This window comes from Panicum virgatum, chromosome 2N, assembly GCF_016808335.1.
Source record: "Panicum virgatum strain AP13 chromosome 2N, P.virgatum_v5, whole genome shotgun sequence".
Lineage (NCBI taxonomy): Eukaryota > Viridiplantae > Streptophyta > Magnoliopsida > Poales > Poaceae > Panicum > Panicum virgatum.
Genome location: NC_053146.1, coordinates 58,443,552 through 58,470,179, shown reverse-complemented (window position 1 = coordinate 58,470,179; position 26,628 = coordinate 58,443,552). Strand labels below are relative to the sequence as shown.

The following is a 26,628-nucleotide window of genomic DNA, read 5'->3' as shown; positions in this document are numbered from 1 at the left end:
GAGACGCAATAATATCATATCCGCTCTAACATAAACGATGAAGTGCAATAACATTTCCTCTCTAATAGAACATAGAAACTTTACAAGGGTTGTCCTAACCTAACCATGGAAAACAGGGCCCTGAAGCTAACCGCAGCTAGAGAGGCCCCAATGTACTCCGTATATATATATTTTTCCATATAGTGAATCCTACAATAGAGTGGTAGCAATGGAATAAATAGAATCTTCACCGCCTTGCATCTCATCAGTAATATGCACATAGCCATTAGATGCCAACGCACTTGGCCCACTTGAACCAGCACGAGATCTTCTCGGGCAACCGGTAGGGTTCCAAGGTCGCAGGATCCACCTCCAGGGACTTTGGGTCTGACCAGATGTACACCCCTCGCTCCTGCCTGCTGCCAGGCACCGTGTTGTCGAGTAGTAGCGCCACAAGGAGAGCCACCACGACGTTGATGGATAGGAGTGCATTTGCTGCATAGTTCAGCTGCAAGGCGATTTGTACTGTTAGAGCAGTAATTCGAGGGGGAGATTTTCCAGCTAGACGAGAGGAAGGGAGAGAGCTCACCCCACTGCTGGCTGTGCGGACTGGTCCGCTGGATGCTGCCGCATATGGAAGAAGATAGCTTGGCAGGACAAGAGTGGAGCTGGGTTCATACTGCTGAAAATATGCAGGGATTGACAGTGAGATGAAGAGGGTAAACCCAACTATTATCATGTTCCTGGAGCTTGCTGCTTGGGTGTATCGCAATGTGGATAAGCCGAGTGCGACGATTAGTGCCCAAGTGAAACACAGAACGGAGGCAGCCAAGGCAACAGGTATAGAGGCAAGGAGAGCTCCGATTTTACCTGCAACCAAGGAATTCAGGTTTAGGAAGCCCACAACTAATAAAGAAATGTTGAGATATGAATGCAATACACAAGTTTCACATCATACCAAAGAATGAGAAGATGACTAACAAGGCAGCCCCAAGCTGCAAAGCCCTCCGGTTGGCCATTTTGGTTGTTTCAAGGGTGTGTATGTTCTCCGTTAATGTTGTTGATCCGGTACCTGTACCCCACACTCCAGCAATGAAAGTTGAAATCCCTTCAAGCCCAATCCCTCTGCTGACAACTCCCCGTGTTGGTGGACTTAAATTTACTAGCAGCGATGCAGCATGGTATGATGAAAGCTGCATATGTACCGATATGTCAATGCATGGGCATCTACTAAGCATTATTCAACAGTTATTGAAGAGTGGTTTCTCCTGCTAATAAAAACTACTTACCGAATCAACTGAAGCAACTAGCGAGACTACTATCATGATGATACCCGTCTTGAAATGGAATGTAGGAGGGCCCCATTGGAACGGATAGGGAACCCTCACCCAGGCAGCAGTTTTCCATGCAGTAGAAACATCAGTGCGACAGCGCTTCATGGTTTCTAAATGCCTTCTGCATGAATCCAACAGTATGTTTGAACTAGGTATATTTGAACTGCAGCCTTTGAAGTTATATGCTCCACCAGCAGTTAGGAAGAATGCATATGCCCATACAATTGCGACACTGAGGGGCACCTACCAATACCAAACCCAATGCAGTCAGAATCAGAACACAACCTAGTACCACATAAATGGTAATATGAATCTACAGGACAGGGTTAGAAAAGTACCGCATATACAAGGAAAATACGGTTGCCAAACAGGGATATTTTTCTCATGTACTGAAACGATTAACATACAAACAAACATTAATCAATCAGAAGCAAGGAAGATAAAATGGTAAAATATTAAAAAGTCTTGATCATATCAAACAAAAGTAGCAAGAATATACCAGAGTGCACAGCAGAACCAACAGAATGAGGGGCAGGCTGATTTCTACACAACTGCCAGCCTGAGGGAAACCATAACTGAAAAACGCCAAACCCACTGCAGCAATTGTTGGTGCCACAACAACTGGATTTATTAGCCTGTAAAGATGCAGTTAGGTGTTAAAGATATTCCATATTTTGTGTTGTGTGTTCAAGACTGTAAAAGTTGGGTGCCTAGGTTTCTTGACATACCTCAGAAACAGTGACATAAGACCAGTATATCCTAACAATATCTGGAATACTGAACCAATAAGTATAGCCCCCTGTAATTCTCTCATTATGTGCTTGAATTTCTGCATATCACACACAACAAATTTAAATTATTAGACTCATTTGTCATCAGAAAGGTGAAAATGTTTGCTCGTAACAATCTTCAAGGCTAAATCCTTATTCAGTTAGATGAATATACTATTACTGAATGTTAAAGCATAGCTCAATGCAAAACACAAACCATTTCACATCATTTATTGGGCTTGCAACATGACTCCACATGCAACAAAGCCTTTTATATACGACCACATAAATACATCATTATATGAAGGTAGTGGTTGTTGTCAGAAGATCTGGCTCGTGAGGATCTATCTTGGTTAGGGTCGTTAGGGAGTAGAGATGGAAAAAATTTAAAGCGTGAACGATAAACTGCTGTCCTACTGCGAGAGGGACACATGAGGTTGAGCATCACCCCAAAATTAGGAGTATAAGAATGAGTGGATTTAGCCATCAGTTTTGATAAGTCAATGATATATTTGAAGGGAAGTACAAAAACTTGAAAGGGTGTCAAGATTTAACAACTGAGTGTCAATAGATGTTTTTACTTGAAGCATAACTTATCGCAGCACAAACACTTTGCGAAATAGCTCTTTTGTTCACTTTCCTTCAGAGATATCATGTCCATTTGCAATATTTAATGCAGTTACTACTTCCCTTCAGAGATACCTAAGCATGCTAGCTCTATAGTCTGCACCATTGTCTGAAAAGCTTGTACACGAAAAAGAATGGATGCTTTCCCACCATCAACACAAAGGGCTCTGTATGAAGGGTGAGATTGCTCCAGGAATCCTTCTAACTCCTAAAGATTTGGATCCAATCCCCACTTTACAAACAGCCACCAATTTGAATCCAAAATATATTGGCATTTTATATCCCAGGATAAGTTGAGCTTGACATGCTACATGAGAGATGAGACATCCCATTTGAATCTCTCAGAAATCCCTTATATGATGCAAGAGGCAAAGTGCAAGTAAAATAAAAGGAGCTCTAAGATAGAATCATACATTGTCACTAAGATTTCTAAACTCCTCGGAGTTCGCAATTACCAACGCTGGAGCCAAATATACAAAAGAGCTTCCTTGAACCAGTGGAAGCCGAGAACCCAAAAAAGTATGAAGTATTGTAGTGAGACCAGAGACTAATAACATGGTGGAAATGATTGTTGCAGTGTCCTCCTGCCACATCAAAGGAATTTATTATTTGAATGCAGTTTTAATCCAAATAAGAGCAAATGAGCAATAAAGGAAGGAAAGAGTCATACATCAGATCCGCCCATTGTTGGTACCAGTATCAAAGGAACAAAAACAAGTGAACCAGCTATTGACAGATAATGTTGTATGCCATAAAATACAAGGGGTGCTGCAATTGAAAAACAGAATTATGTCAAGAGTTATCCCAGCAGTTATAATTGGATTGACATCAAAATTTTCAAACACTGAAAGCACATGTCAAATATGGACAATCATTTTCCCTATATCAATAAAACATGAAATATAAATCCATATAAATATCTCTATGTTTACTAGACTTGATATCTAGGCAACATCAACAGATCAATAAATAGCTGGTCTCCCTCTGATGTTTCAAAATAACTACAGCAATTTAAAGAATTCAAGTAGTATCAGCCTATCGGGTATATGCAGGACTAGCCTACTCCATGACATAATCTAAAATGTTAGATATGTTATGCATAGTCAAATAGAGCGGAAATGCACAGCTAAAATTAGTGATTTCCTAGTTTCTTATACTAAGAAATGCTTTTCAGGTATTATAGTTTAAAGAAACTACAGGTAATTTGCACCACATACCTTGTTCCATTTTTCAACTTTTTTGAATCCCAGTAGGCACAAGGAAATATAATGGGAACCAGTGACACTGACAATTATGATCAACAAAACCGACTTCGACAAGTAGCAAATAACTGGACATGAATTGCAGTAGGTATGACCACTATCACTATCAGGGGGACTAGTAATTACTCCTAGTAACATCAGTGTCATCAGACTCGCGCAGAATGCAGCTTGCAAGTTGCCATTATATTAGTATCTCCCGATGCAAAATGGAGCAATACAAAGTTGGGGGACCGAAGAACTCACCCCACCCGGGGTTCTCGGTGACGCCGCACCGGAGTCCCGACGCCCCATACAGTGGCGCCGTCTCGGCCGCGGTAGCTTCCGCAGCTGCCCCCTCCTCCTCCTCGTTCGCCCATTGCTCCTGGTAATACGCGGCCAGCTCGGCGTCCCTTTCCTCCTCCTCCTTCTTCCTCCTTGCCTCGGCCTCTTCCGCCTTCCGCTTGGCCTCGGCCTCGGCCTCCTCCGCCTTCTTCCGCGCCTCGGCGTCCGCGAGCGCGCCGTTCCCATTCCGGCCCGCATTGGGCGCCGCCTGATCCCTCTCGACGCCGCCATTCTTCCTCCGCGCGTCACCGCGCCCGCCTCCTCCCCTCCCCGCGTCCGGGTCCGCCTCCTCGTGGCCGAAGCCCGGCGGGATCTCGAGCTCGCCGCGTAGGTCGATGCGGCGGCGCGGGCGCCCCCCGTGCCCACCGCCGCGTCCGCGCCCGGGCGCGGGCCCGCGCTCCAGGTCCAGCGGGGGCGCGGGCTCGAGGTCGTCCTGCGTGTCAGGGTGCGGGTCCCGCCGCCGCTCCGGCGCCGGCCGGCGCGAGGTGGCCGGCGGAGGCGGCGGTGCCGCGGCTGAGGAGTTGGACTCCCCCGAGAAGAAGGCGGAGGAGTGGAAGCCCGTGCGGCGCGCCCAGGAGCGCAGCTCCCGCGGGTTGTGGTCGCGGTTGTTGCCCATGAACGGCGGCACGTCCCCGGCGTCGGCCCCTCCTGCATCACCCGCCCCCGCGCCGCCTCCACCTGCGCCGCCGCGGCCGGTGGTCCGCCGTGAGCTCGGCATCGCGCCGCCGCGCCGCCCTGCGCGCTCGAGGGAGCCGAGCCGAGCAGCTGAGCAGCGCAGTGGAGGAGTAGAGTGGAAGCGAAGCAGAGCGGAGGGCCGGAGTGGTTACTGCCAGCGAGTACACAAGTGACAAGTGAGATGAGAGAGAGAAGGTACCACGTCGCTTTAGAAAGCGGCAGCCGTTGGGGGCGAAAGGTAAAAGCGAACGTTGCAAGAGTCACTGACTTGTGGCCCCAACCAGTCCGTCATCCGCTGGGCCCGGCGGCAGGGAGAGGTGGTCGTTGGTGCGGCGCGTGCGGGGGGTTAAATTCAGGGTGGGTGCACGGCGTGGGGTGTGGGTGTCGCGTCGCATCGCGGCCTCGCGGGGATGGAAGGGCTCGATGGGAGAGCAGCGGAAAGTAGTAGATGTTGCCGAGATCTCCAAGCAAGATACTCCCTCTTTCCAGTTATAAGTTATTATAAAAAATTTGGAGAGTCAAATTATTTCAAAATTTAACTAAAATTATAAAAAAAAACAAATATTTACGACATTAAATAGATATACTATAAAAATATGACTAACAAAAAATCTAATGATACTTAATTGGTTTCGTAAATGTTATTATTTTGTAGTATAAATTTAGTCAAATTTAAAAAAATTTGACTCTCCAAAATTCTTAAAATAACTCATAATTTAGAACGGAGGGAGTACTGTAGATAAAATGTTGCAGGTGCAAAGAAGGTGTTGGTTCTGCTGCCGCACTGACGAGTGGCACGAGATTAAGAAGAACCAACCGACTCGGGTCCGCTAATCACTAGCCTAGGGTTAAGTTAATTGAGCTTACCGGCAAGCAAAAGCGGGCACCTCTTCTGCTAATCAAGCCGACGCCGACCGGGCGGTAGCGTCACCGGTCAGTGATGGCCGTCATCAGGCAGCGATCAGTGTGGGATGCGGCGGTCATGTGGTCGCTGTCTGCACGCACGCGGATCTGCGTCACCAGCCTGTCGGTTTGGCGATACCTCGCCGTTGCCGCACCACGGGCTGAGTTGGGTTACCCATCGCCATCCGCATCTGCTCAACTGAAGCTAGCAGTATATTAGTTGCATCGGTGCAACTGCAGCCTCTGCTTGGTATGGTAGATTGGTTGGTGTATTCACTATGGAGTCTACAATCTTCGGTTGGAGAGAAGCTCGTAAGCGTGTGCGCAATTTTGTTAGGCGCCATTGGCAAGACTGGAGCATGGGAGTGTAGAATCTCGTGGAAAGAATTGTTAGACTTGGTGCGTCGGAATATATCCGGTGACTAGTGCTCGATCGAGAGAGGTCCCAATGCATCTAGGCTTTTTCCTTATTTCTTGTCGAGCGTTCATACATCAGTTCATTGTTTGTGTACAGTGTACTGCATAGTTCCTCTTTACACGTGCCACGTATGTGGATGGTTTCCTAAGAATCTAATCTGATCATAGATTAGTCAAACCAGAGTAAAAAATGATGGTTACTTTTTTTAGTAACAAAACGACGATGATGGTTACTTTAGCTTTACTCTCTTTACGCACAATGACTTTTCTTCACAAAGGCATACGGGAACAAAAGAGAGCGAGTTGCAACGTATGAGTTTTGCAATCTTTCATATGAAATAATACGGTGATGCACACGGTTTATTTTGGTTTTTTTAGGGGTGCAAGGTGTTTTATTTTAGCGTATGTACGTACGTAGTACTCTTTTGTGCACGTGTGGGTCCCACGCCAGATCGGGCCCGTACATAGCGCGTCGTGGCGGGCTCCGGGGACGGGGTCGCTATGGGACGGACAAGGGCCTTCTCGATCGCTTTCACGCCTCACCCAGGGCCATCATGCCATGGCACATCCATCCACCATCCTTTGGAAAGCGCCTCGAGCAGTCGAGCTGACCTGCGTGCCTGCCTTTTCCATGGGAATTGGATCTGATGCCCCCTCAGCGCTCGTGGATTATCTCATGGATTTAGCACCTCGCATAATTGAGTGGAGGAGCACTGACTGTAGTACGAGTCATCCACAATCCAAAACCTCCAAACGTACGTGTCATCCACAATTCAGAAATGGAGTCCTTGAAGTAGTACGAGATTCAAAACAAGTCACAATCAATGTTCGGGGAATTTTTGCTATGAGGTGGTCAAACCATTCGGAAATACTACTGGTCTCATCAGAGTAGGAGCATTTTCCTTCCGTGATTGAAACCACCCAATTCAACAAAAGAAAAATCTAGGTAAGTAACTTCAAGAAGTTCAAGACAACTGACCAGAGCTGAATAGGTAAGGAGCTGAGACGGTGTGTAGCTCGATCGTAGTAGTAACGTCAACATCAAGGTACACATGCCACCTTCTAAAAATACGCACCAAATGCGCACATATGCCACTATCAGCTGAACAAAGGGTATTCAGCCGATCTGATTTCGGCTGATTCAATAGTGTTTATGAGAGAGAATAAGTCGGAATAAGATGAAAACAGATAAGCCAAACATTTAGGACAAAAATGAAGAGCTAATACTCTACCAGTCTACCAATGTTATGGATCAGTAACCTTTACTGTAGCAGAAACAACTGATGGCTATACAATTACTCAACAACCCCGACCACCAGCAAAAATCCTGTAAGCAGCCAAAGATGCAGGACGATGACGTAAAATGTGCTGCTAAGTGGAGGCTTGATGAGATATCAGATGCTCAGCTGCACACAACATCTGAATAAAAGGCTATGGTCCTCTGTTGGCAGCCCTGCACCGCCAGGAGCTCCACGTCGAACACCTCAAACTGCTTTGCGCTGAAGAATGTCGATGGCCCGACCTTGTAACAGATGTGATGGGTATATCAGGAGTAGTGTACCATGATGACAGCTAATAATTCGTTAGTTCTGTTTGTACTTATGGAGATGATATTTAGAATCAGGTAGGTCTCAAAAGGGATAATCTGACAGAGAAACTTCTCTTGGAGTCATTGTACGCCAGAAAATAATTTCCTCTTTCATTTCTCAGATGCTAATGTCCTCTTTCATTTTTGGTACTTATTTTTGTTCTTCCTATCAATAATTTCACTATCAATCTACCATAAAAGCCACATATGCCAATCAATTTGGAGCATTAAATCAGGTACAGTGGACAACTTCTTTAAACCAGGTCCAGATGAGTGCTTGAGCTTACTTAACCAATCCCTTTAGTTTAGGAAACCATTTTTTAGTTCAGATGGCCTGGCCTGTACCATAAAGAATAGGATGTCCACATACCTGTACATTTTCCAAACAGGTTAAGTGAGGATATTGTTCTTGTTTTAATATCTAGAGTCTCCTCTTGTTGAGGTTGACATTGACATGGTACAAACAGTCTGGAAACTTTTCAAATTATCTGTTGTTTCCGCTTTTCCTTTTCTTTTGATGTAAAAATCTTTTTAACAAGTGTCCTTTCGCTTATCCTTTCAGTAAGGTCTTTCCCCTAATGTTTCAACATGAAAAAAAGAGAAAAATATAGTAAGACTAACAAAATGCCACATCAATCCATTCATGCAGCCGACATGTCACATAGACTAGAATAATGATGATTTATTTCTTTAACAGAATTTCTCTTAACCCTCAGAGGTGCTTGGCGTGAGTAGGGGAGGCAAACAGGAAGGGAAAGACACCTGGTGGTGGAATGACGAGGTGCAAAGGGCTATTAAGGAGAAGAAGGAATGTTTCAAACGCCTCCACCTTGACAAGAATGCAGCCAACATCGAGGACTATAAATTAGCGAAAAGGGCTGCAAAGCGTTATGTATCAGCGACTAGGCACGAAGGAAGAGGAGAAGGACATTTATAGGATGGCTAGGATCCGCGAGCGGAAGACACGGGACATCAACCAAATCAAATGCATCAAGGATAGGACGGATCAACTTCTAGTGAAGGATGATGAGATCTGGGAGAGAGTTATCGAGCACCGCATAAGAAGAGTGACAAGTGTGACCCAAAACCAGTTTGGGTTCATGCCTCGAAGGTTGACCATAGAGGCGATTTTCCTAATACGACAATTGATGGAGAGATATTGGGAGCAGAAGAAGGACTTGCACCTAGTCTTTATTGACCTCGAGAAGGCGTATGACAAAGTACCGAGAAATATCATGTGGTGGGCCTTGGAGAAGCACAAAGTCCCAACTAAATACATTACCCTCATCAAGGATATGTACATGAATGCGATGACGTTTGTCCGGACTTGTGGTGGCGACACCAATGACTTTCCTATTAACATAGGCCTACATCAGGGGTCGGCATTGAGCCCTTATTTATTTGTTTTGGTGATGGATGAGGTCACAAGGGACATACAAGGTGATATCCCTTGGTGTATGCTCTTTGCTGATGATGTGGTGCTAGTGGACGAGAGTAGAGCAGGGGTAAATAGGAAGTTGGAGCTGTGAAGACGCACGTTAGAGTCAAAAGGGTTCAGACTTAGTAGGACCAAGACCGAGTACATGATGTGCGATTTCAGCGCATCTAGACATGAGGGTGGTGACGTTAGTCTCGATGGGCAAGTGGTGGCCCATAAGGACACTTTTCGGTATTTAGGTTCGATGTTACAAAAGGATGGCGACATTGATGAAGATGTTATGCATAGAATCTCAGCTGGCTAGTTGAAATGGCGTCAAGCTTCTGGTGTCCTCTGTGACAGGAGGGTGCCACAAAAGCTAAAAGGTAAGTTCTATAGGACAGCGATTCGCCCGGCGATGTTATACGGTGCTGAATGTTGGCCTACAAAAAGGCGACATGTCCAGCAACTGAGTGTAGCAGAAATGCGGATGTTACGGTGGTTTTGCGGGCACACAAGAAGGGATAGAGTCCGGAACGAACCTATTCGGAAAAAGGTAGGGGTGACACCAATTGATGAGAAACTTACTCAACATCGGTTGGGATGGTTTGGACATGTCCAACGGAGGCCTCCGGAGGCGCCGGTGCGTAGAGGGGTGATAAAGCGTGTTGATAAAGTAAAGATGGGTAGAGGTAGACCTAAACTGACTTGGGACGAGTCAATTAAGAGAGACCTTAAAAATTGGGATATATCTGAGGAGTTAGCTTTGGATAGGAGCGCTTGGAGACTAGCTATCAACGTGCCTGAACCATGACATTTGTGTCTTTTGGGTTTCATCTCTAGCCTACCCCAACTCGCTTGGGACAAAAGACTATGTTATTGTTGTTGTCGTCCTCGTCATCTTATGTCAGGAAGAGGGTAAAGAGTATTACTGACAAAGCAACCATACTTATATAAGGGAAGTAAATAAGTTCAAGCATGCTAAGCAAACAAAGACAGTAACTTACAGGAGGACCAAGCTCTGGAGGTATTATAATCCTTCTCTTACCGCCTGGTTTCATGTCCCGTATGCCTTCTTCAAAACCTGAAGTATCAATGTCTAAAATCAGCTGTAATCTGTTACAGCTCCCCATTGCAGAAAATTCATCAGGGCTATATTTTCAAGCTGGTTTTACAAATGCAGAAAACCAGAAAGCACTAAGAATAGTGATAGTTGCATCACAGGCCTAGGGGGGGAAACTAATGAGACAGTGAATACTTTCCTGGAACCAGTGTTCCATTCCCTAACCGAATTTTTGCAGGGGAACCTTGAATATAGGTGCTATCTATCCTTCGACCCGCTTCGTTGTAGCCCACATAATGAAATATAATTTGTAATCGAATTGACGGAAGTCAGTATCATGCAAAAGAAAATTGCTTATAAATATAACTGAAAGGACTGAACAATATTAGTAACTGTTAGATAGAATAATAATTGTATTGCTCCAAACTCTAGAAGGGTGGGATATATAGTTTCTATACATGGGCCTCTAGATGTGCCTCTATACATGGGCTCAATATACTCCAACATCCCCTCGCAGTCTGAACTACCGGCGCAGCGGTATTCAAGACTGGACAACAAGAAAGCTAACACCCCCCGCAGTCTGAACTACCGACGCAGCGGTGTTCAAGACTGGACCAGAAGAAAGTACAAAGGGCAAAGACCCCCCTCGCAGCCACAACTAGCCACCTGCTACGTTGAGGCTGGAGCGAAACTCCGAGAAGGTTGAGGAGGGCAGTCCCTTGGTGAAGATGTCAGCAAACTGGGAGGTGGTCGGGACATGGAGAACCCGAACATCGCCGACGGCGACTCTGTCGCGCACGAAGTGTAGGTCGATCTCCACGTGCTTCGTCCGCTGGTGCTGGACGGGGTTGGTGGAGAGATACACGGCGCTGACGTTGTCGCAGTAGACGAGCGTGCTCTTGGCGAGCGGGCTGTGGAGCTCCGCCAAGAGCTGTCGAAGCCAGGACGCCTCCGCGACATCGTTAGCGACAGCCCGGTACTCCGCCTCAGCACTGGAGTAGGAGACAACCGGCTGCCGCTTGGACGACCAAGAGACCAGGTTGCCGTCCAGGAAGACGGCGTAGCCGGAAGTAGAGCGGCGAGTGTCCGGGCAGCCAGCCCAGTCAGCGTCGGTGTAGACCACCAGCTCAGAGGTGGGAGAGCGGTGAAGAACCAAGCCGAAGCCAACAGTGCCACGGACGTACCGGAGGAGACGCTTCAGCGCAGCAAGGTGAGACTCCCTGGGATCGTGCATGTGAAGACAGACCTGCTGAACAGCATAGGTGAGATCCGGCCGGGTGAAGGTCAGGTACTGCAAGGCACCGGCAAGACTCCGGTAGGCAGTAGAATCAGCCACGGGATCACCTAGATCAGCAGACAGCTTCGCCTGAGTATCGACAGGAGTGGAACATGGCTTGCAATCAGTCATCCCAGCCCGCTCTAGAATGTCGAGTGCATACTGCCGCTGGTGAAGGAACAGGCCAGACGGGCGAGTCTCAACAGTAACACCCAAGAAGTGGTGGAGCTGACCAAGATCCTTCATAGCAAACTTCTGCTGAAGGAAGGAGATGACACGCTCAAGCAACTGCTGACTGGAGGCGGTGAGCACAATGTCATCAACATAGAGCAGCAGGTAGGCAGTCTCATTCCCACGGCGGTAGACGAACAGAGAAGTGTCAGCCTTGGCCTCGGTGAATCCCAAAGTCAGCAAGAACGTGGCGAACTGAGAGTACCAAGCCTGAGGAGCCTGCTTCAGACCATAGAGGGACTTGTTGCGCCGGCAGACCATATCCGGACGACTCGAGTCCACAAATCCCGCCGGCTGAGAGCAGTACACTGTCTCTGACAGAGTGCCGTGAAGAAACGCATTCTTCACATCCAGTTGGTGCACAGACCAGGAGCGAGAGAGCGCGAGCGAGAGGACCGTGCGCACAGTAGCATGTTTCACCATTGGGCTGAAGGTCTCATCGTAGTCCACACCAGGCCGCTGGGTGAACCCCCGGAGAACCCAGCGAGCCTTGTAGCGCTCTAGTGTGCCATCAGCTCGACGCTTATGCGTCCAGATCCACTTGCCGGTGACCACATTGCAACCAGACGGACGCGGCACGAGGTCCCACGTCTGGTTGGCAAGGAGAGCCGCGTACTCCTCTTCCATCGCGCGACGCCAGTGAGGATCCGCCAAGGCGTCACGGACAGAGGAGGGTACCGGAGAGACCCGAGGCTCTCCCTCGATAGCGGAGAGAGTCGCGGCCTGAGAAGCCATCCGCCGAGTCACCATGGGATGGATATGCCGAGGATCCCGATGGATGACTGGCGGGTGGTACACCTCCGGCTCGGCTCGAGAAGGAGCCGGAGGAGGCGGCGGCGGCGGCGACGGCTCCGGCGTCGCAGGGGACTCCGGAGCAGGAGGCGGCACCGGTGTCGACGCCGAACGATGCCGGTACACCTGCACCGGCTCGGCGTACCGCTGCGGCACCGGGTTCGGCGCGGAGCGACGCCGGTACACCTGCACCGGCAGAGCGTACCGCGCAGGTGCAGGGTGAGGCACCTGGGCCGCGCGTGGCGCAGTGAGAGACACCGGGTCCGTGTGCGGCACGACCAGAGGTCCGGGGGCCGCGCGAGGCGCGACCGCGGGCACCGAGGCCGCGCTCGGCACAGCAGGGATCACCGGGAACGGTGCCGGTGTACCGGGAAAACCTGCAGAGAAAGGACAGACAGGAAAAAGTGGCTGAACCACTGGGTCAGTCGGAAACAGAGACTCCAGCTCGGGGTCAGGAGAAGGTGTGGTGTAGGTGGAGTAGGGGAAATCCGACTCGTCAAAGACGACGTGTCGGGAGATCAGGACGCGGCGAGATGTGAGATCAAAGCATCGGTACCCCTTGTGGCCAGGGGAGTACCCGAGGAACACACAACGAGTAGAGCGGGGCGCCAGCTTTTGAGGAGCAGTGGCGGAGGTGTTAGGGTAACACGCACACCCGAAGACTCGAAGGTGGTCGTAGCGGGGAAGGGTACCGAAGAGAGCGTGGTGTGGAGTGGGAGCAGGAGAAGCAGTGGACGGAAGACGGTTGAGCAAGTAGGTGGCGGTGTGGAGGCTCTCAGCCCATAAGCGCGGGGGCAGAGAGGCCTGGATCAGAAGGGTGCGCACGACGTCGTTCGTCGTGCGAATCATCCGCTCAGCCTTGCCGTTCTGAGGAGAGGTATACGGACAAGACATGCGCAGCTGAACACCCCGAGAGAGGAAGAAAGAACGGGAGGTGGAGTTGTCAAACTCCCGCCCATTGTCACACTGGACGGCCTTAACGGTGAGGCCGAACTGAGTGGACACTCAGGCAAAGAAGTGGAGGAGGGTGGGGAAGGTCTCAGACTTGGCGCGCAAAGGAAACGTCCAAGAGTAGTGCGAGAAGTCGTCGACCACCACCAGATAGTACTTATAACCAGAAAGGCTAAGTACAGGAGAGGTCCACAGGTCACAGTGAACAAGGTCAAATTCATGCGTCGCATGCGAAGAAGAAGAAAAAGGGAGCCGTACATGACGACCGAGCTGGCACGCATGGCAGAGGGGCTCAGCAGGAGCCCTAGTACCAGGAACATCGGTACTACGACTGAACTGAGCCAGAACGTCGCGGCCAGGATGACCAAGACGGCGATGCCAGGTGGTGGAAGACGGTGTCGCGGCAAAAGCGGCAGACCAAGACGGCCAGGGCGAAGAAGAAGGCAAGAGTGTTGCAGCGGAAGGAGGAAGGCGAAGGGTGTAAAGGGGCCCCGTGCTGTCACACCGGAGTAGCGGACGCCGGGAGGCCGAATCCTTTACAGTGAGGCCAGAAGAATCAAACTCGATGGAACAAGAATTGTCAGCTGTAAACTGACAAATGGAAAGAAGGTTATAGACCATCTGAGGAGCAATAAGGACATTGGGAAGACGAAAAGAGCCAGGAGCAGAACCCACGGCGGTGACAGGAAGGCAAGACCCGTCACCAACCATGATGGAAGAAGGACAAGAGGGGTGTGGGGATCGAACAGAAGAGAGGATACCGGCATGTGGGGTGGTGTGGAAGGAGGCACCCGAGTCGGCGATCCACTCGGTGCTGACCGACGGTGTCCGCCCCATGGCGCTGAAGGACTGCGCCAGTGCGGCCTGGTCCCACCCCCCAGGCCAGGTCGGCTGCTGGCTGGGTGGAGCGGGCGGGGTCTAGAATGGCGCGAACAGGGGAGCAGCAGCGGCGAGCATTGCCGCCGGCTGGGGCTGAGAACGAGGGCCACCCCCCTGGGCGGTGGGCGCGACGGCCTGGGCCTGCGCGGCGCGCGCGGTGGGCGCGACAGCCTGTGCAGCGGCCCGCGCGGGGTCCCTGGGTGCGACGGCCTGCGCGGCGTGCGCGGCAGGCGCGACGGCATGCGCGGCGGCAAGGGAGGCGGCGGCCCGCGCGGCGTGCGCGACGGCGGCCACAAAGGCGGCGGCGGCGGCCAAGTCTGCTGTCGCGACGGCCTGAGCTTGCGCAGCGGCGAGGGATGCAGGAGCGGCCGCTGGCACGGCGGCGGGCCGCCAGCAGCATAGGACGCGGCGGCGGCTCCCTGGAGCCATGGCCATGCCGCGCCGGGAGCCGGGTGGGCGACGCCAAGAGGAGGGGCGTCGGGGGCAGGGGCGACGCCAAGGGCGGCAGCGCCGTGGGCAGCGGCGGTCGCGGCTGCGCCAGGGGCGGCGGCGGCCAGGGACGCCCGGGCGGCGGAATCAGCGGCGGCGGCGTCCTGGGGCGCCGGTGGCGGGAGGAGTGGGTTGGGGAGGGTCTCGACGACGGCGAGGGCCGCGGCGGGAAGCCAGGGCGCCGCAGGCCAAGCAGCGGCGGGTGACCAGGGCGCCGCGATGGTCGGATCGACGGCGGCGGCGCGCTGGGCGGCAGCGTAGGCGCTCTGGGCGGCGGCCGCAGCTGCAGCAGCGCCGGCCTGCAGCGCCCGCTGCAGGGGAGGTTGCAGGGGAGCCTGCAGCGCCTGCACGGCGGCGCTCTGCTGCAGTGGCGCGGCGCCGCCTGCTGCTGGGCGGCGGTGCTCCCCCCGCGTCCTCAGCACCCGCGGCGCAGCAGCTGCGGGATCCGGCAGGGGCGGACCTGCGGCGGCGGCTGCAGCGGCGAGGGCCACCGCGTGGGCGGCAGCGCCCGGCCCATTGAGGGCGGATCCCGCCGCTGCGGCGTCCGGCGCAGGGAGGGCGGCTGCGAATCGGGACCCCGCGGGTCGGGCCCAGGCGGCGGCAGGGGGCTGCAGGGTGGCGGCGGGGCAAATCTGAGGCCAAGCCGCGGCGGCAGCCCACGCAGAGGCAGCGCCCGGCGCAGGGGAGGAGGAGGAGGAGGAGGAGGAGGAGGAGGAGGAAAGAGGAGGGAAGGAGGAGGAGGGGGCCGGCGCCGGCGGCCGGCGGCGGCTGCCCTGGGACGTAGGAGAGGAGGAGAGGAGAAAAACCTAGGCAAAAGATACCATGTTAGATAGAATAATAATTGTATTATTCCAAACCCTAGAAGGGTGGGATATATAGTTCCTATACATGGGCCTCTATACATGGTATACATGGGCTCAATATACTCCAACAGTAACATATTTCGCAGCAATGTAGAATGATTTGCTTAGTTCTAATTTTTACAGAAAATGTGATAACACTGACCATCCTTAAGGAGAACACTAGATAAAACCAACTAAGCCAAAACATAACAAGTAGTAACACAGTGAAAGTGCGCAAATCAATCTTTTGGTACACAACCACACATCTTCAAATATACCATATCAAATAATAGACAAATAAACGATCTAATTCATATCCCAGAACACTAAGATTATATAGATCTAGAAGACATTAATAAGTAGTAACTGAACAGAAGAAAATAAGATCGACGCTTTGGAGGAAGAACCTGCTGACCATCCTTTGGAGAGTTGCCTGTACCAACTTTTATGTCCTCATACATTAGTCCAGAGTCCCGTGTTATGCAGTTGTCCAATGTCACTACTTTGACTTCAAAACCTGAAATGCATTACATTGCCCTGTGTTAATTTTTACAGTTCTATTCATTCTGAAGGTAAAAAGAAACACTACCATTTGTTTTGCATAGTGCAGAGATCATCAGTGAAGATTATTGTTAGAGATATCAATGCATTGTATTACCCTAACATTCCTACATGGAAACTTTAGGTGACACTTAACAGAAAGAAAAATAATACTATCATTAAGTTTCCCAGAATCAAATGTCTCTTGTGACACTACAAATTTGATCTTACTTGCAAATTCTTTAGTTTTTCCAAAAAAATGATGCACTTTGTAACAGATATTATGTTGCGCTATTACCACAACCAAAAGTAGATGTACCTACAATTTTATCAATATGCAGACAGCAAGATAGCATTCACTATAAATGCACAGTAGTACATATATATACTGTCTCCATGTTATTTTTCATGTCATTCATATACTGAAATATAAAACTAGGGACTATTAAAGGTGACACCGTAAACTACAAAATATATAATCTTGGACAATATGATATTCCCGAATTCTCTTATGACTCATAAATCCATTAGCAACAGCCGATGGGTAGAACCGTAGAAAAGAAGTTCTACATGATTACAGACTTTGTTTGGTGGTGAAAAATCGTCTGCTTAATACCAAGTTTTCCCTAGAATTACATCCAATCCATCTAAAACATATAATTACATCCAATCTAAGTACGTACAATATAACATAGTCTATGGCCCATAACTTGTAAGCCACGACCAGGAATACGATTGCTCACCTTCTCTGATGAAGTTTGGGAAGTCTTCGGGGGCACGGTTGGCTTCCTGAATCTTCTTATTCTGCTGAAGCAGCCGCCTTTCGTCGTAAGGGTTCATGCTTTTACTCTTCGCATAGGCCGAGAACGCCACTGACAACACCGGCGAAGCCAGCAGCAAGGAAAATGCTGCTCTCCTCCGGATCCTCCCCTCTTCCACGTCCTTCTCACCACCCAAAATACTGAGAGTTTTTCCACAGCAATAATGTCCATTCAGCACACCATTGTGCACTGTAACAGCACTGCAATTCTTCATTAAAAAAAAGAGGGTGTGCAGTGGAGGTCTCTCGATGTGTCAAGGACAGAACAGTTAATTATTACGAATATGTGTCATGTGTGCCAAGAACAAACACTTTCCATTTACCAAGCAAAGCATGTTATCAACCAAGACAAACTGCGCAACAGCGACACACATGGGTACATGGCATTAGCAAAGCATTTCCAATGGCTGAACGAGGGTTTGCAGTTTACCATACTACTCCCTTCTCCTTCCGCTTCGCACTCGCGGATACTCTCCCGGACGGAGCAAGAACAACTATCCCTGCAATAACCGCAAGCCAGATTTCCATTTTCAGAATCGGAGTGGTGCATGAAAACGGAGGAACGAGCAAGACCGTGCGCATCTAGACAAGCAATCTCGCCAGCGAGGAGGAGGAAGGCTCACGATCGCAGGAGGAGAGCACGGAGCGGGAGGAGGGCATCGGCTCCATGTCCTCCCCAATTGTCTCCTTCGCCACTGCCTCTGCCTTCCCCCTCCTCGTCTCGCAGTCGCAGTTCGTCGTGTGCTGCGGATGGGTGATTGCACCATAAGTTTGATTGGACAGGATATGTCCCCCTGCGCGGAAGGGGATAAGCTGATCGGCGGGTTTGGGTTTTGGGCTCGCCTCCAGTATGAGGAGCCCACCGGACGGCACCCAGCCCGTTCCGTTCAGTTCCAGCCCGTGCGGGGGCTCTCGGCACACCGGCCGAGGTGGACCGCGCCCAGCCGCAGGTTGAGGCTCCGGAGGAGACGCCGGTAAGCCCCACGTGCTAGTGAGGGAAGCGTGCCGCGTCGCATCTGCTGGTGGACCCCGCGTCGCGTGACCACGCACGCTTCCATTGGTGGTGAGCCATAGGCCGTAGCCATCTCCCCCCTCCTTCTGGCGCTGTTTGGTTTCCCTATCTAGCTCTAGCGTAGCACACAATTTCTGAGGAAAGAATTTTACATATATAGAGTATTAAACGAAGTTTATTTATAAAATTTTTTCACGGATGAGTGTAATTTTTCACGACGAATCTAATGACAGTAATTAATCGATAATTGACTACAATGATGCTACAGTAAGTATCCTCTAATCGTGTGGTCAAAAACCTCATTAGATTCGTCTCGCGAAGTAAAACATGACTGTAGAGTTAGTTTTATAAATTATTTTTATTTAATATCTCTAATTATTGGTCAAAATTTTTGTGCTGCGTGTGCTGAACCAAACCAACAGGGCCCTGGTCCGCCCCCTCGCAGCCGCCGTCCGCCGAATCGCCGGGGAGGGGCTTTCGAGGCGCGAGCGGAAGGAAGCCATGTCGCGGTGGCGTGCGGCCGCCTGCCGCATCTCCGCCGCCGCATCATCCCGGAACGCCACGGCGGAGTCCCGCGTCCTCTCCAGGGCCTGCGCGAAATCTCCGACTGTGCCGCCGCCTCCGCTCCAAACCCTCTCGAGAACCTTCTCCAAGTCCGCCGCCGCCGCCGCCACCACCGCCACCGCCACATCACGCGGCCCTGGCGCAGCCGCCCCAGCTTCCGCCGGGCCGAGGCCCGAGGTACTGCCGCTCTCCCATCTTGTGCACGGTGCACGCCACTTGGGGTCTCTGGGTGCCCAATGCCCAGCCTGTGTGTGCCCGTGTGATCTGGATGGTTAGGGTGAGCTCGTTTTTCTGAGTAGCTACTGAGATTAGGGGATGGAGTTGAATTGAGCTCGCCATTGTAGGCTGCGTTTGTAGCGTATCCACGTAGGTAGCTATCGGATCACCTGTTTCTGTTGGCCTGTTCGTGCGGAAAGGTTGGCTTGTGGAGTTGGAGAAATTTCAGAAAATTCCACGTTGTGGTGCGTGAATTCCTCCAGTGTTTATTTGCAACCGGTGGTTTATTATTCTGGAACTTGGTTAGTAGCACAAATCGGCAGTGTTCTGTATATTGAGAGGACTGTGTGGTGTGCACATTTACATCCTTACGAGGTCCTTGATGAAGCTTGCACCCTGTTTACAGGATCAAAGTGCGCAAAATGGCAATGCTGTGCTTCTGTATTGCCCTAATTCCGGTTGTATATGTTGTTGCTTCCATTGTTTTGGTTAAAGGACACCTGTACTGCACATTTCCACCTTGTCATCATTAGATTGTTCAATGGCTTCTAGAGATGTGCATAGGCTTGATATACTTTTGAAGCTTATGGCATGTAAGATGCACATTTGATGTGAGATTACAGTAACAGGAATACAGGATATGGAGTCCAACATATTATTACTTCCTTATACATCACCATTTTTTTCATTGCTACTTATTACTCCCTTTGAAAAGGATTTGAAGTTTTGATCAACATTTATATTTTTAACTCCAATGTTTACTTTTCTCTTTGGCAGGTCAGACTGAATTCTATGTTTCTGTCCAAGCCCTGTTCATTAGCGTTGCCACCTGACTCCCCTCTTAGAGCAGCAGATCCACAGTATGAAGGCATCAAGCGTTTCATGCTCACACTGTTGTTGTTCTACAGCAAGCAAAGCAAGGCCATTAGAGGAGCAAATGTTGTTTATGATCGAATCACTTCTCAAGTTGATTCTCCTGCTATTTATGATGGTAAATCTTCCTGCTTGAAAGCAAGTTTCTTTCTTGCTTATTACAGGGTTTTTGCATTTGGTGCCTGTTTCTTGGTCTTTCATTCTTCTTTATTACAATACTACTGTCTGTTAATTATTTGTAAGAAGAATATGCTAGCGGTGAAAATGAGTATCTGAATGATTGATCTACATCAGTTTAGAGCAATAAGAACTTGATCTTGAATTCCTGGTGCGCTGAAGTGCTTGGGATTCATATGCGGATGCATAATTGTGCATTCTGAGCTGTTTGGCAGAAGTTTACTAGCTGTTTCTCTGAAAAACTAGTAGCTTTTGGGGGATGGCACAAGCCAACGAATATGTAGCTGCTACTGGCACACAAATTTTTTTCATGAAAGAATGCTATTATCCCTGCTCTGCAACATGCGCTATAAGTTGCTATTAGGTGTAGTGAAGTTGAATGAGAACAATGGACTCAGTTAATTCTTAATTTGTTTACCAAACCAGAGGAGTGATCTTTGTTCAGGCAGAAATTGGTATCATGATGATTGAGCTTTTGTTAACTTCTTTTGTCCTTTTATGATCGTGATATATTGAGACACAAATATGTTTTATGTACTTTTGCAGTTTTTCAGTTGGAGAAAACATTTAAAACAACATTTTCATTGCTTGTCCTCCATATGTGGCTTGTTCTACGCCGCTTGAAGGAAGAAGGGAAGGATGGTGTTAAATTTGGACAGTACATCTATGAAATGTACAACCACGATGTGGAGATCAGAGTTTCAAAAGCTGGGGTAAGCTCTTTGGCTGTTTTCTTATAGAACTGATGCATATGGTTCGATTGTATGCACTACATCATCTTGATTCTTGATCTGTTATGAGCTTTCTGTTGATTGGTAAATATGCTTTACCATCCTACATACAGTTTGATAATTTCTTGAATACCGGATTTGTGGTGAGGGGGGTTGCAGTATTCATAGTTTTCATACACATCCGAATACCAACATTTGGATATTGTACAGTGGAAATTGTCCTGCCGTTCTTTTTGTTTTTGATTCTCAATGTTTGCTGCCCTTGCTTTTGCTTTCGGATATGATTGCATAGCAAAAAGGAAACAGCAATCACCTGCAGTTTCAGTACTGATTGAATGCTCAACTGATAGCAACTTACTAGCATTAGTTTGCTTCATGTAATTCATTTTCATGTAGAAAACCAAGAACAGAAATGTGTATATTTCTCATATTTTTAGTACCACCTGTCTCCTAATCACGAACGATACTCCTAATGCTAAAAGCACCGAGTCCTTGTGTTCAATCGTATCTTCAGTTCCTCTTGAACGATAAGAGGATTCTTTACTTTTTGTGCATTCTTCCTCTTGTGAAAGCTGATTGATGACATGGTAATGCATCTACAGGTTAACTTGCTCTTGACAAAATGGATGAAAGAGCTAGAGAAAATATTCTATGGAAACATTGTGAAGTACGATGCTGCGATAAGACCAGAGGCTCGTCAGGATGATCTTGTAAACGTCATCTGGAGGTAATTATGCCAGTCTCTACCTAGCAGCCCAAGTAGCAATTTACTGCAAGGTTAGGTTCAATACAGAAGGAATGTTCTGCCTGGACATACCTAACAATTTTGAGCATTATTTCCTTCGTTTTTTTGGCCCACACGTGGCATATATCAATTGACTGTGGTTGTAACACTGATGCTGTAAGTATCAGGCTGTGTTAACCAGCACTTCCCAATGGCCCTCCATGGACATTTACCCAAATGTCCCTTGAGTGATCGAGACAGCAAACTGTTTTGGTCATTCTTTCTTTCACATTAGAAGTCTTCTGACATTATATGTGATGGGTATGTCTATTGAATGTTAGGAATATTTATGCTGACGAAGGTTCAGAGGCTATGGATGCGGCTGCTGCCCCTGCTGTCCAGGTAAGTTCCTTTCCTGACGGGGACAACTGCCCTATCAAAACATAGTCATCTTTGACAAATCTGAAACTGCTTATTCTATTAATTATCAGGCATTGGCAAGATACACACGAAGGGAGGCAACTTGTTTATCATTGACTGGTTTGATTTCTGCAACTCTCACATATAAAAGCATAAACCATATTCTTCTTGAATAGATTAAACACACCGTATACTTCTCGTCTCCAGACAAAGATGCTATGTTCTCTGGAAACTTCAAGTTCACAACCCTGCTGCCACCAACTCCCAGTCCCAGCCCAAAGAAGCCTGCACGATGAACTGCCATGGTACATCGGTGTTTCATGTGAAGATTGGTAAACAGCAGGATCAGTGGATACCTATCATTCCCTCAGCAACACAAATAACATGATTTTTTATTCATCACTTGTTTATTCTGGGGTCTTCTGGATCGAAACTTTTGATGGATATACCTCGTTCTAGATAGGAAGTTCATCTTGTTTATCTTATGCAAGCGATCCATTTGCTGTAGCTGTCCTCCCACCAGAACGGAGCCTCCCCCCCCCCCCCCCCCCCCCCTATTTAGCAATCCTTTTCCCTGGCTGTTTTGGACTTGATCATCATTCCAATGGGAGGTGTAGAGAAGTAACCCTACAGATGTGTTATCTAAATATGTACTAGTGATGGCTGCCGTGGTTGCTTGGATGATCTGGGAAAATAATGCAATCAGGCTTATCTGAAGTTGTCACCTGAGTTTGTTTAATTTATAATACTACGAGACATGCTACATACCCGCACAAAGTTTTTTAAAAGTTCAACTTACGTGCTGAGTAGCCTGAGATAGTTGGCAAACGACCTTGCCGGACTCTAAATCATCATGCGAACCTTATGCAAGATTTGTTGCCATCTTTCTTTGTCAACATGTAAGTAGGCTCTTACATTATAGCCCAATCTCTGGTGTTCTTCTGGGATTGGTCTCAAGCTCATTTTAATGTGTTTGTTTGGCTGTGGTTGGTGGCTGGTGCTGATTTGTTATGAGAGAACAGTACTGTTGACTGGCTGGTAGCTGCTGGCTGATGCTAATTTAGTATGTGAGAGTAGTACTGCTGGCCGGCCGGTTCGCTGACAAGTCAAACAAAGTGCCCGATGTTCTAAGAAAAAAGACTGCGTGAGTTAAGCCAAACAAACTGCCCGATGTTCTAAGAAAAAAAGGACTGCGGTGACAAGAGTTGATGCGGTCAGGCTAAGATCGCTTTCACAGGGTCCAGTAGATGGGGCCCCATTCCTTGTTTCGCTACAGTCGTTATCGTGCTCTTTTTCCTCCATTTGTCGAAGAAATCTGGCCATGTGCCGTGTGAAACAGAAACCGACGTGACAGCACGACCCTGTGGCGGGGCAGCAGGATGCGCGGAGCCACGCCCGGTCTGCCAGGGCTGTAGCCTGGGTCCTGGTCTCAAAAATGAATGCACAGAGCTACGAAAAGATGTAGAAAAATTTGAAATTATAACAGGATTATTATTAGAACTATTCTAACTGTGTTAGCCCCCGACTCTAATCGTTTTGCAGCGCAAGATTTTTTGTTTTGTTTTTGAACGCAAGGCAGGACACAACCACCCTGTTCGGCAGGCTGGAGCTGGAGGCTGGAGCTGGAGTTGTGTGAGAGAAAAATACTGTTGCCTGGCTGGTGGCTGGAGGCTGGAACTGGAATTGTTTGAGAGAAAAATACTATAGAGGCTAGAGACTGTCCACCAACCGAACAGGGTGAACGAATCATTTAAGAAGTTGTCTCGTATTAAACAGAAGAAACAGAGGGCACTGCAGCCCCCCGACTCTAATCGTTTTGCAGCGCAAGATTTTTTGTTTTGTTTTTGAACGCAAGGCAGGACACAACGAATCATTTAAGAAGTTGTCTCGTATTAAACAGAAGAAACAGAGGGCACTGCAGCAGTGCAGCTTCTACGCCTATTGCGTACTTGTGACAGAACTGCCAAATTAAAACTCAAATTAAGTTAAATGGCCATCATTTGAACACATCAGACATATTTGGCTTAACGGTTTAATTTGGCAGTCCTTTCGAAACCGACATTCCGATCGAAACAAACACCAGTAGTCCCATACGAAGGTGAGCGCAGGCAGTACAGACATAACGAGTACATATAAATACGATTACAATACCGAGTAGAGTACATTAAGTTCTACGGACCTGGTTTAATTACATAAATAATATACAAGAGCAATTTTATTTTAAAACAAAGTCCGATATGGAAACCTGACGTCTATAATACATGAAACGCAGTATCGAATCACACACTCAGCCCACGGGTGTGTGATTTTGTAACTAGCAAGGACTAAACATCTGGTCCGGCCACCTCCCAACCATCCGCGCCAAGCTATATAAACTTAGCACAACAAGGGCAGAAGTCGATCCCATCCTGACCTGAAATAGTTTGAGCCACAACCCTGAGTATACTAATACTCCGCAAGACTTATCCGACTATAGGTATACATAGCCCAATATCTAGACATGCATGGCTTTCTGGCTGTGGGTTGTTTTACGGAAAAGCAATTAAGAGTGAGTCCTTACTTTCAATATTTTAGCTCACATTCTATATAAATTAATATCCTCTAGACATTTGCAGAACCCCTTTCTAGAACAATCATAATAGAAGATCAATTAGTAATCTTAACCTTTCCTTCAACATATACGTTAAAATTCCATCACATTACTACGATGCGGTGCTGTGATAAAGGTGCTCATATCCGAGAGCGACTGTCGGCGAATCGATCCGATTTAACCTTGCAAGGTGGACCTAACCAACACGGCACGTATTGGCCCCGTCGGACCATACGGACCAACCATTCCCCTCCCCGCCTCGAACTACAGAACTGCCCCACCTACATATAGTCAGCCGGGCTCAACGAGAGACCACCAAAAGTAAACATATGCATCCCAATTCTCCGCGACTACCCGACTCGCCCTAAGGGGTGGTGATGAAGTTCTGTACTTTCGAAACGAGGCAGTACTCGGCTTACCGGTTTCAACTACCTCCTACTCCCGGTATGCGGCTAGTACAATTAAAACTCGATCACAGGGCCAGACAACGAACGGTCCTTAACCGACACAGACGGGGCTAGACAGTTCCCGCCCAGTCTCTAATTCATTTCCTTTCATCCATATTCCAATAATCCATAAATAAATCATAAAGACATCCTATATCTCGCGAGTAACAGGAATTACTCGACTTCTACCGGATCCTATTTTTAGCATGGCAAGGATAACGACAACACATACTAGTATTCCGACTAATGGAACCTAGGAATCATGCAACTAGGGTTTCATCCAACGCCTAGAAACTTAATGCATAATCAAGTAAATATATATATAACATTTCATAAGTTAAGATAATAGGTTATGCTCCGGGGCTTGCCTGCGGGCTGCTGCTCAGAGCTAGGGTCCACTGGGCCTTGGGCCGGGTCGTCACGAAACGCCTGCTGGGCTGGCTCCGTCTGCTCCTGCGGCTCCGCGATCACCTCGTATACGACTTCCTCGGTCGCGGATTCTATATGTATGCATATGAGACAATGAGTAAATGTCATGCGTATGAGACAACGAGTAAATGCCAACATGACTTTGCCATTAGATGATAATCATTAAACAAATTAATAATTTACATAAAAGGATGCAAGTATGGTGATAAATAACTTTAACCCTAGTGCTAGAAATAATTAGAGGCCAAATTATCAATTAGAGCATGATTTACTATAAAATAAAATATGACTAGCAAAGACATTATTATTTGCCTCTTATAATTTGTATAAAAATTTACATGTAAAAATATTATTATTCCTATACACATATTAAGTTTGGTTACATTTTATATTCATATACTAAACTAGGTCCTATGTGTATGAAAATTTTATGGTGGATCACTCATGCTTAAAGTAAGCTACTGCAAAAATTTCACAATTTTTAGATTAACAAATCTATAGAAACTAATTAAGCAAGACTAAACACAATCTAAATTCTTGCAGGGGTCAAAAGGTCATTTTGCCACTGTGGATATTTTTCCTTCATAGATCTTACTCTAACAAATGCAACAAAATTTATTTCATATTTTTCACATTTTTCCTTGATTTTATATGGAATTTATAAATCACAGCCAAAATTAAACACAAAATAACTAAAATCCCCCCTTACCCCCCTGACCAGCGGGCCCCACTGGTCAGTGGGAGGGGCTTCTTCCCCTGCTCGGCCACGCACGGCGCGGCGTGCGGCGGCGCGCTAGGCGCAGACTAGGGGCCCTCGCGCGGCGGCGGCGTCCCGCGCGGCGGCGCAACAGCAGCAGCGCGGTAGGACCCACGCACGCGTCCCCAAGCGGCGGGGCGGTCGGCGCCGGCAAACCCTAGCGGCGGCGCTAAACAGAGGAGGCGGCGGCGCGGCTCGTGCCGGCGGCGGCGGGGCCAAGCGGCGACGGGGCGGCGCGGGGTGAGCACCAGCGCGGCTGGGCGACTCCGGTGCGCGCGCAAACGGGGCGGGAGGGCGGCGCTAGCAGGGCCTGCGGCATACGGCGGCGGCGGCGCAGTTCGGCCGGCGGCGGCATGGCGCCGAACGAGCGTGGAAACCTCGTGAACGCGAAGGAACGTGGAGAGCATGAGCACCAGTGGCTCACCTAAGGTCGATTTGAGCTGCTGGGCGAAGAGAACGGGGACCGGAGGTAGGAGTTCGACGGCGGAGTGGAGCTCGAGCGGCTTTAATGGC

General features: G+C 48.7%; 3 protein-coding genes across 5 annotated transcripts; 1 reads left to right on the top strand and 2 right to left on the bottom strand.

Annotated features, from left to right (window-relative positions):
- Nucleotide 1: 1 nt before the first annotated feature.
- Nucleotides 2-5,125, bottom strand: LOC120661366 (nucleobase-ascorbate transporter 11-like). Of its 2 annotated transcripts, XM_039940215.1 has the most exons (10): nucleotides 4,216-5,121; nucleotides 3,381-3,478; nucleotides 3,124-3,294; nucleotides 2,042-2,142; nucleotides 1,813-1,948; nucleotides 1,652-1,702; nucleotides 1,269-1,556; nucleotides 938-1,172; nucleotides 569-849; nucleotides 2-487 (listed from the first exon to the last, which is right to left on the bottom strand). In XM_039940215.1, the coding sequence occupies exons 1-10, from the start codon at nucleotides 5,009-5,011 to the stop codon at nucleotides 266-268; spliced, it is 2,379 nt and encodes a 792-aa protein (XP_039796149.1). In that variant the 5' UTR covers nucleotides 5,012-5,121; the 3' UTR covers nucleotides 2-265. The 2 variants fall into 2 exon arrangements, with proteins under 2 accessions (XP_039796149.1, XP_039796148.1); XM_039940214.1 differs by having other exon boundaries at nucleotides 2-849; nucleotides 4,216-5,125.
- Nucleotides 5,126-7,348: 2,223 nt separating this feature from the next.
- LOC120658409 (peptidyl-prolyl cis-trans isomerase FKBP20-2, chloroplastic-like) lies at nucleotides 7,349-18,119 on the bottom strand. Of its 2 annotated transcripts, XM_039936686.1 has the most exons (8): nucleotides 17,980-18,117; nucleotides 17,800-17,927; nucleotides 17,607-17,676; nucleotides 17,100-17,317; nucleotides 16,224-16,333; nucleotides 10,556-10,664; nucleotides 10,301-10,377; nucleotides 7,349-7,810 (listed from the first exon to the last, which is right to left on the bottom strand). In XM_039936686.1, the coding sequence occupies exons 2-8, from the start codon at nucleotides 17,843-17,845 to the stop codon at nucleotides 7,691-7,693; spliced, it is 750 nt and encodes a 249-aa protein (XP_039792620.1). In that variant the 5' UTR covers nucleotides 17,846-17,927; nucleotides 17,980-18,117; the 3' UTR covers nucleotides 7,349-7,690. The 2 variants fall into 2 exon arrangements, with proteins under 2 accessions (XP_039792620.1, XP_039792621.1); XM_039936687.1 differs by lacking the exon at nucleotides 10,556-10,664 and having other exon boundaries at nucleotides 16,232-16,333; nucleotides 17,980-18,119.
- A 497-nt stretch (nucleotides 18,120-18,616) lies between these two features.
- On the top strand, nucleotides 18,617-22,617 carry LOC120658384 (ubiquinol-cytochrome-c reductase complex assembly factor 1-like). The gene is made up of 7 exons (XM_039936659.1): nucleotides 18,617-18,929; nucleotides 19,746-19,959; nucleotides 20,565-20,731; nucleotides 21,352-21,476; nucleotides 21,815-21,875; nucleotides 21,965-22,013; nucleotides 22,101-22,617. The coding sequence occupies exons 1-7, from the start codon at nucleotides 18,690-18,692 to the stop codon at nucleotides 22,187-22,189; spliced, it is 945 nt and encodes a 314-aa protein (XP_039792593.1). The 5' UTR covers nucleotides 18,617-18,689; the 3' UTR covers nucleotides 22,190-22,617.
- Nucleotides 22,618-26,628: the final 4,011 nt, after the last annotated feature.

Excerpts from the sequence above, each read along its gene's own strand:
- LOC120661366 (XM_039940214.1), bottom strand. The coding sequence starts at position 5,011 with ATGCCGAGCTCACGGCGGACCACCGGCCGCGGCGGCGCAGGTGGAGGC. Across the intron at positions 2,143-3,123 it reads TTAGAAATCTTAGTGACAAT|AAATTCAAGCACATAATGAG; the intron begins GTATGATTCTAT and ends TGTGATATGCAG. Across the intron at positions 1,703-1,812 it reads TGGTTCTGCTGTGCACTCTG|TACATGAGAAAAATATCCCT; the intron begins GTATATTCTTGC and ends TAATCGTTTCAG.
- LOC120658409 (XM_039936686.1), bottom strand. The coding sequence starts at position 17,845 with ATGGAGCCGATGCCCTCCTCCCGCTCCGTGCTCTCCTCCTGCGATC. Across the intron at positions 10,665-16,223 it reads CTCCAAAGGATGGTCAGCAG|ATTATATTTCATTATGTGGG; the intron begins GTTCTTCCTCCA and ends ATTCGATTACAA. Across the intron at positions 10,378-10,555 it reads GAATGGAACACTGGTTCCAG|GTTTTGAAGAAGGCATACGG; the intron begins GAAAGTATTCAC and ends TTGATACTTCAG.
- LOC120658384 (XM_039936659.1), top strand. The coding sequence starts at position 18,690 with ATGTCGCGGTGGCGTGCGGCCGCCTGCCGCATCTCCGCCGCCGCATCA. Across the intron at positions 18,930-19,745 it reads CCGCCGGGCCGAGGCCCGAG|GTCAGACTGAATTCTATGTT; the intron begins GTACTGCCGCTC and ends TCTCTTTGGCAG. Across the intron at positions 20,732-21,351 it reads TCAGAGTTTCAAAAGCTGGG|GTTAACTTGCTCTTGACAAA; the intron begins GTAAGCTCTTTG and ends ATGCATCTACAG.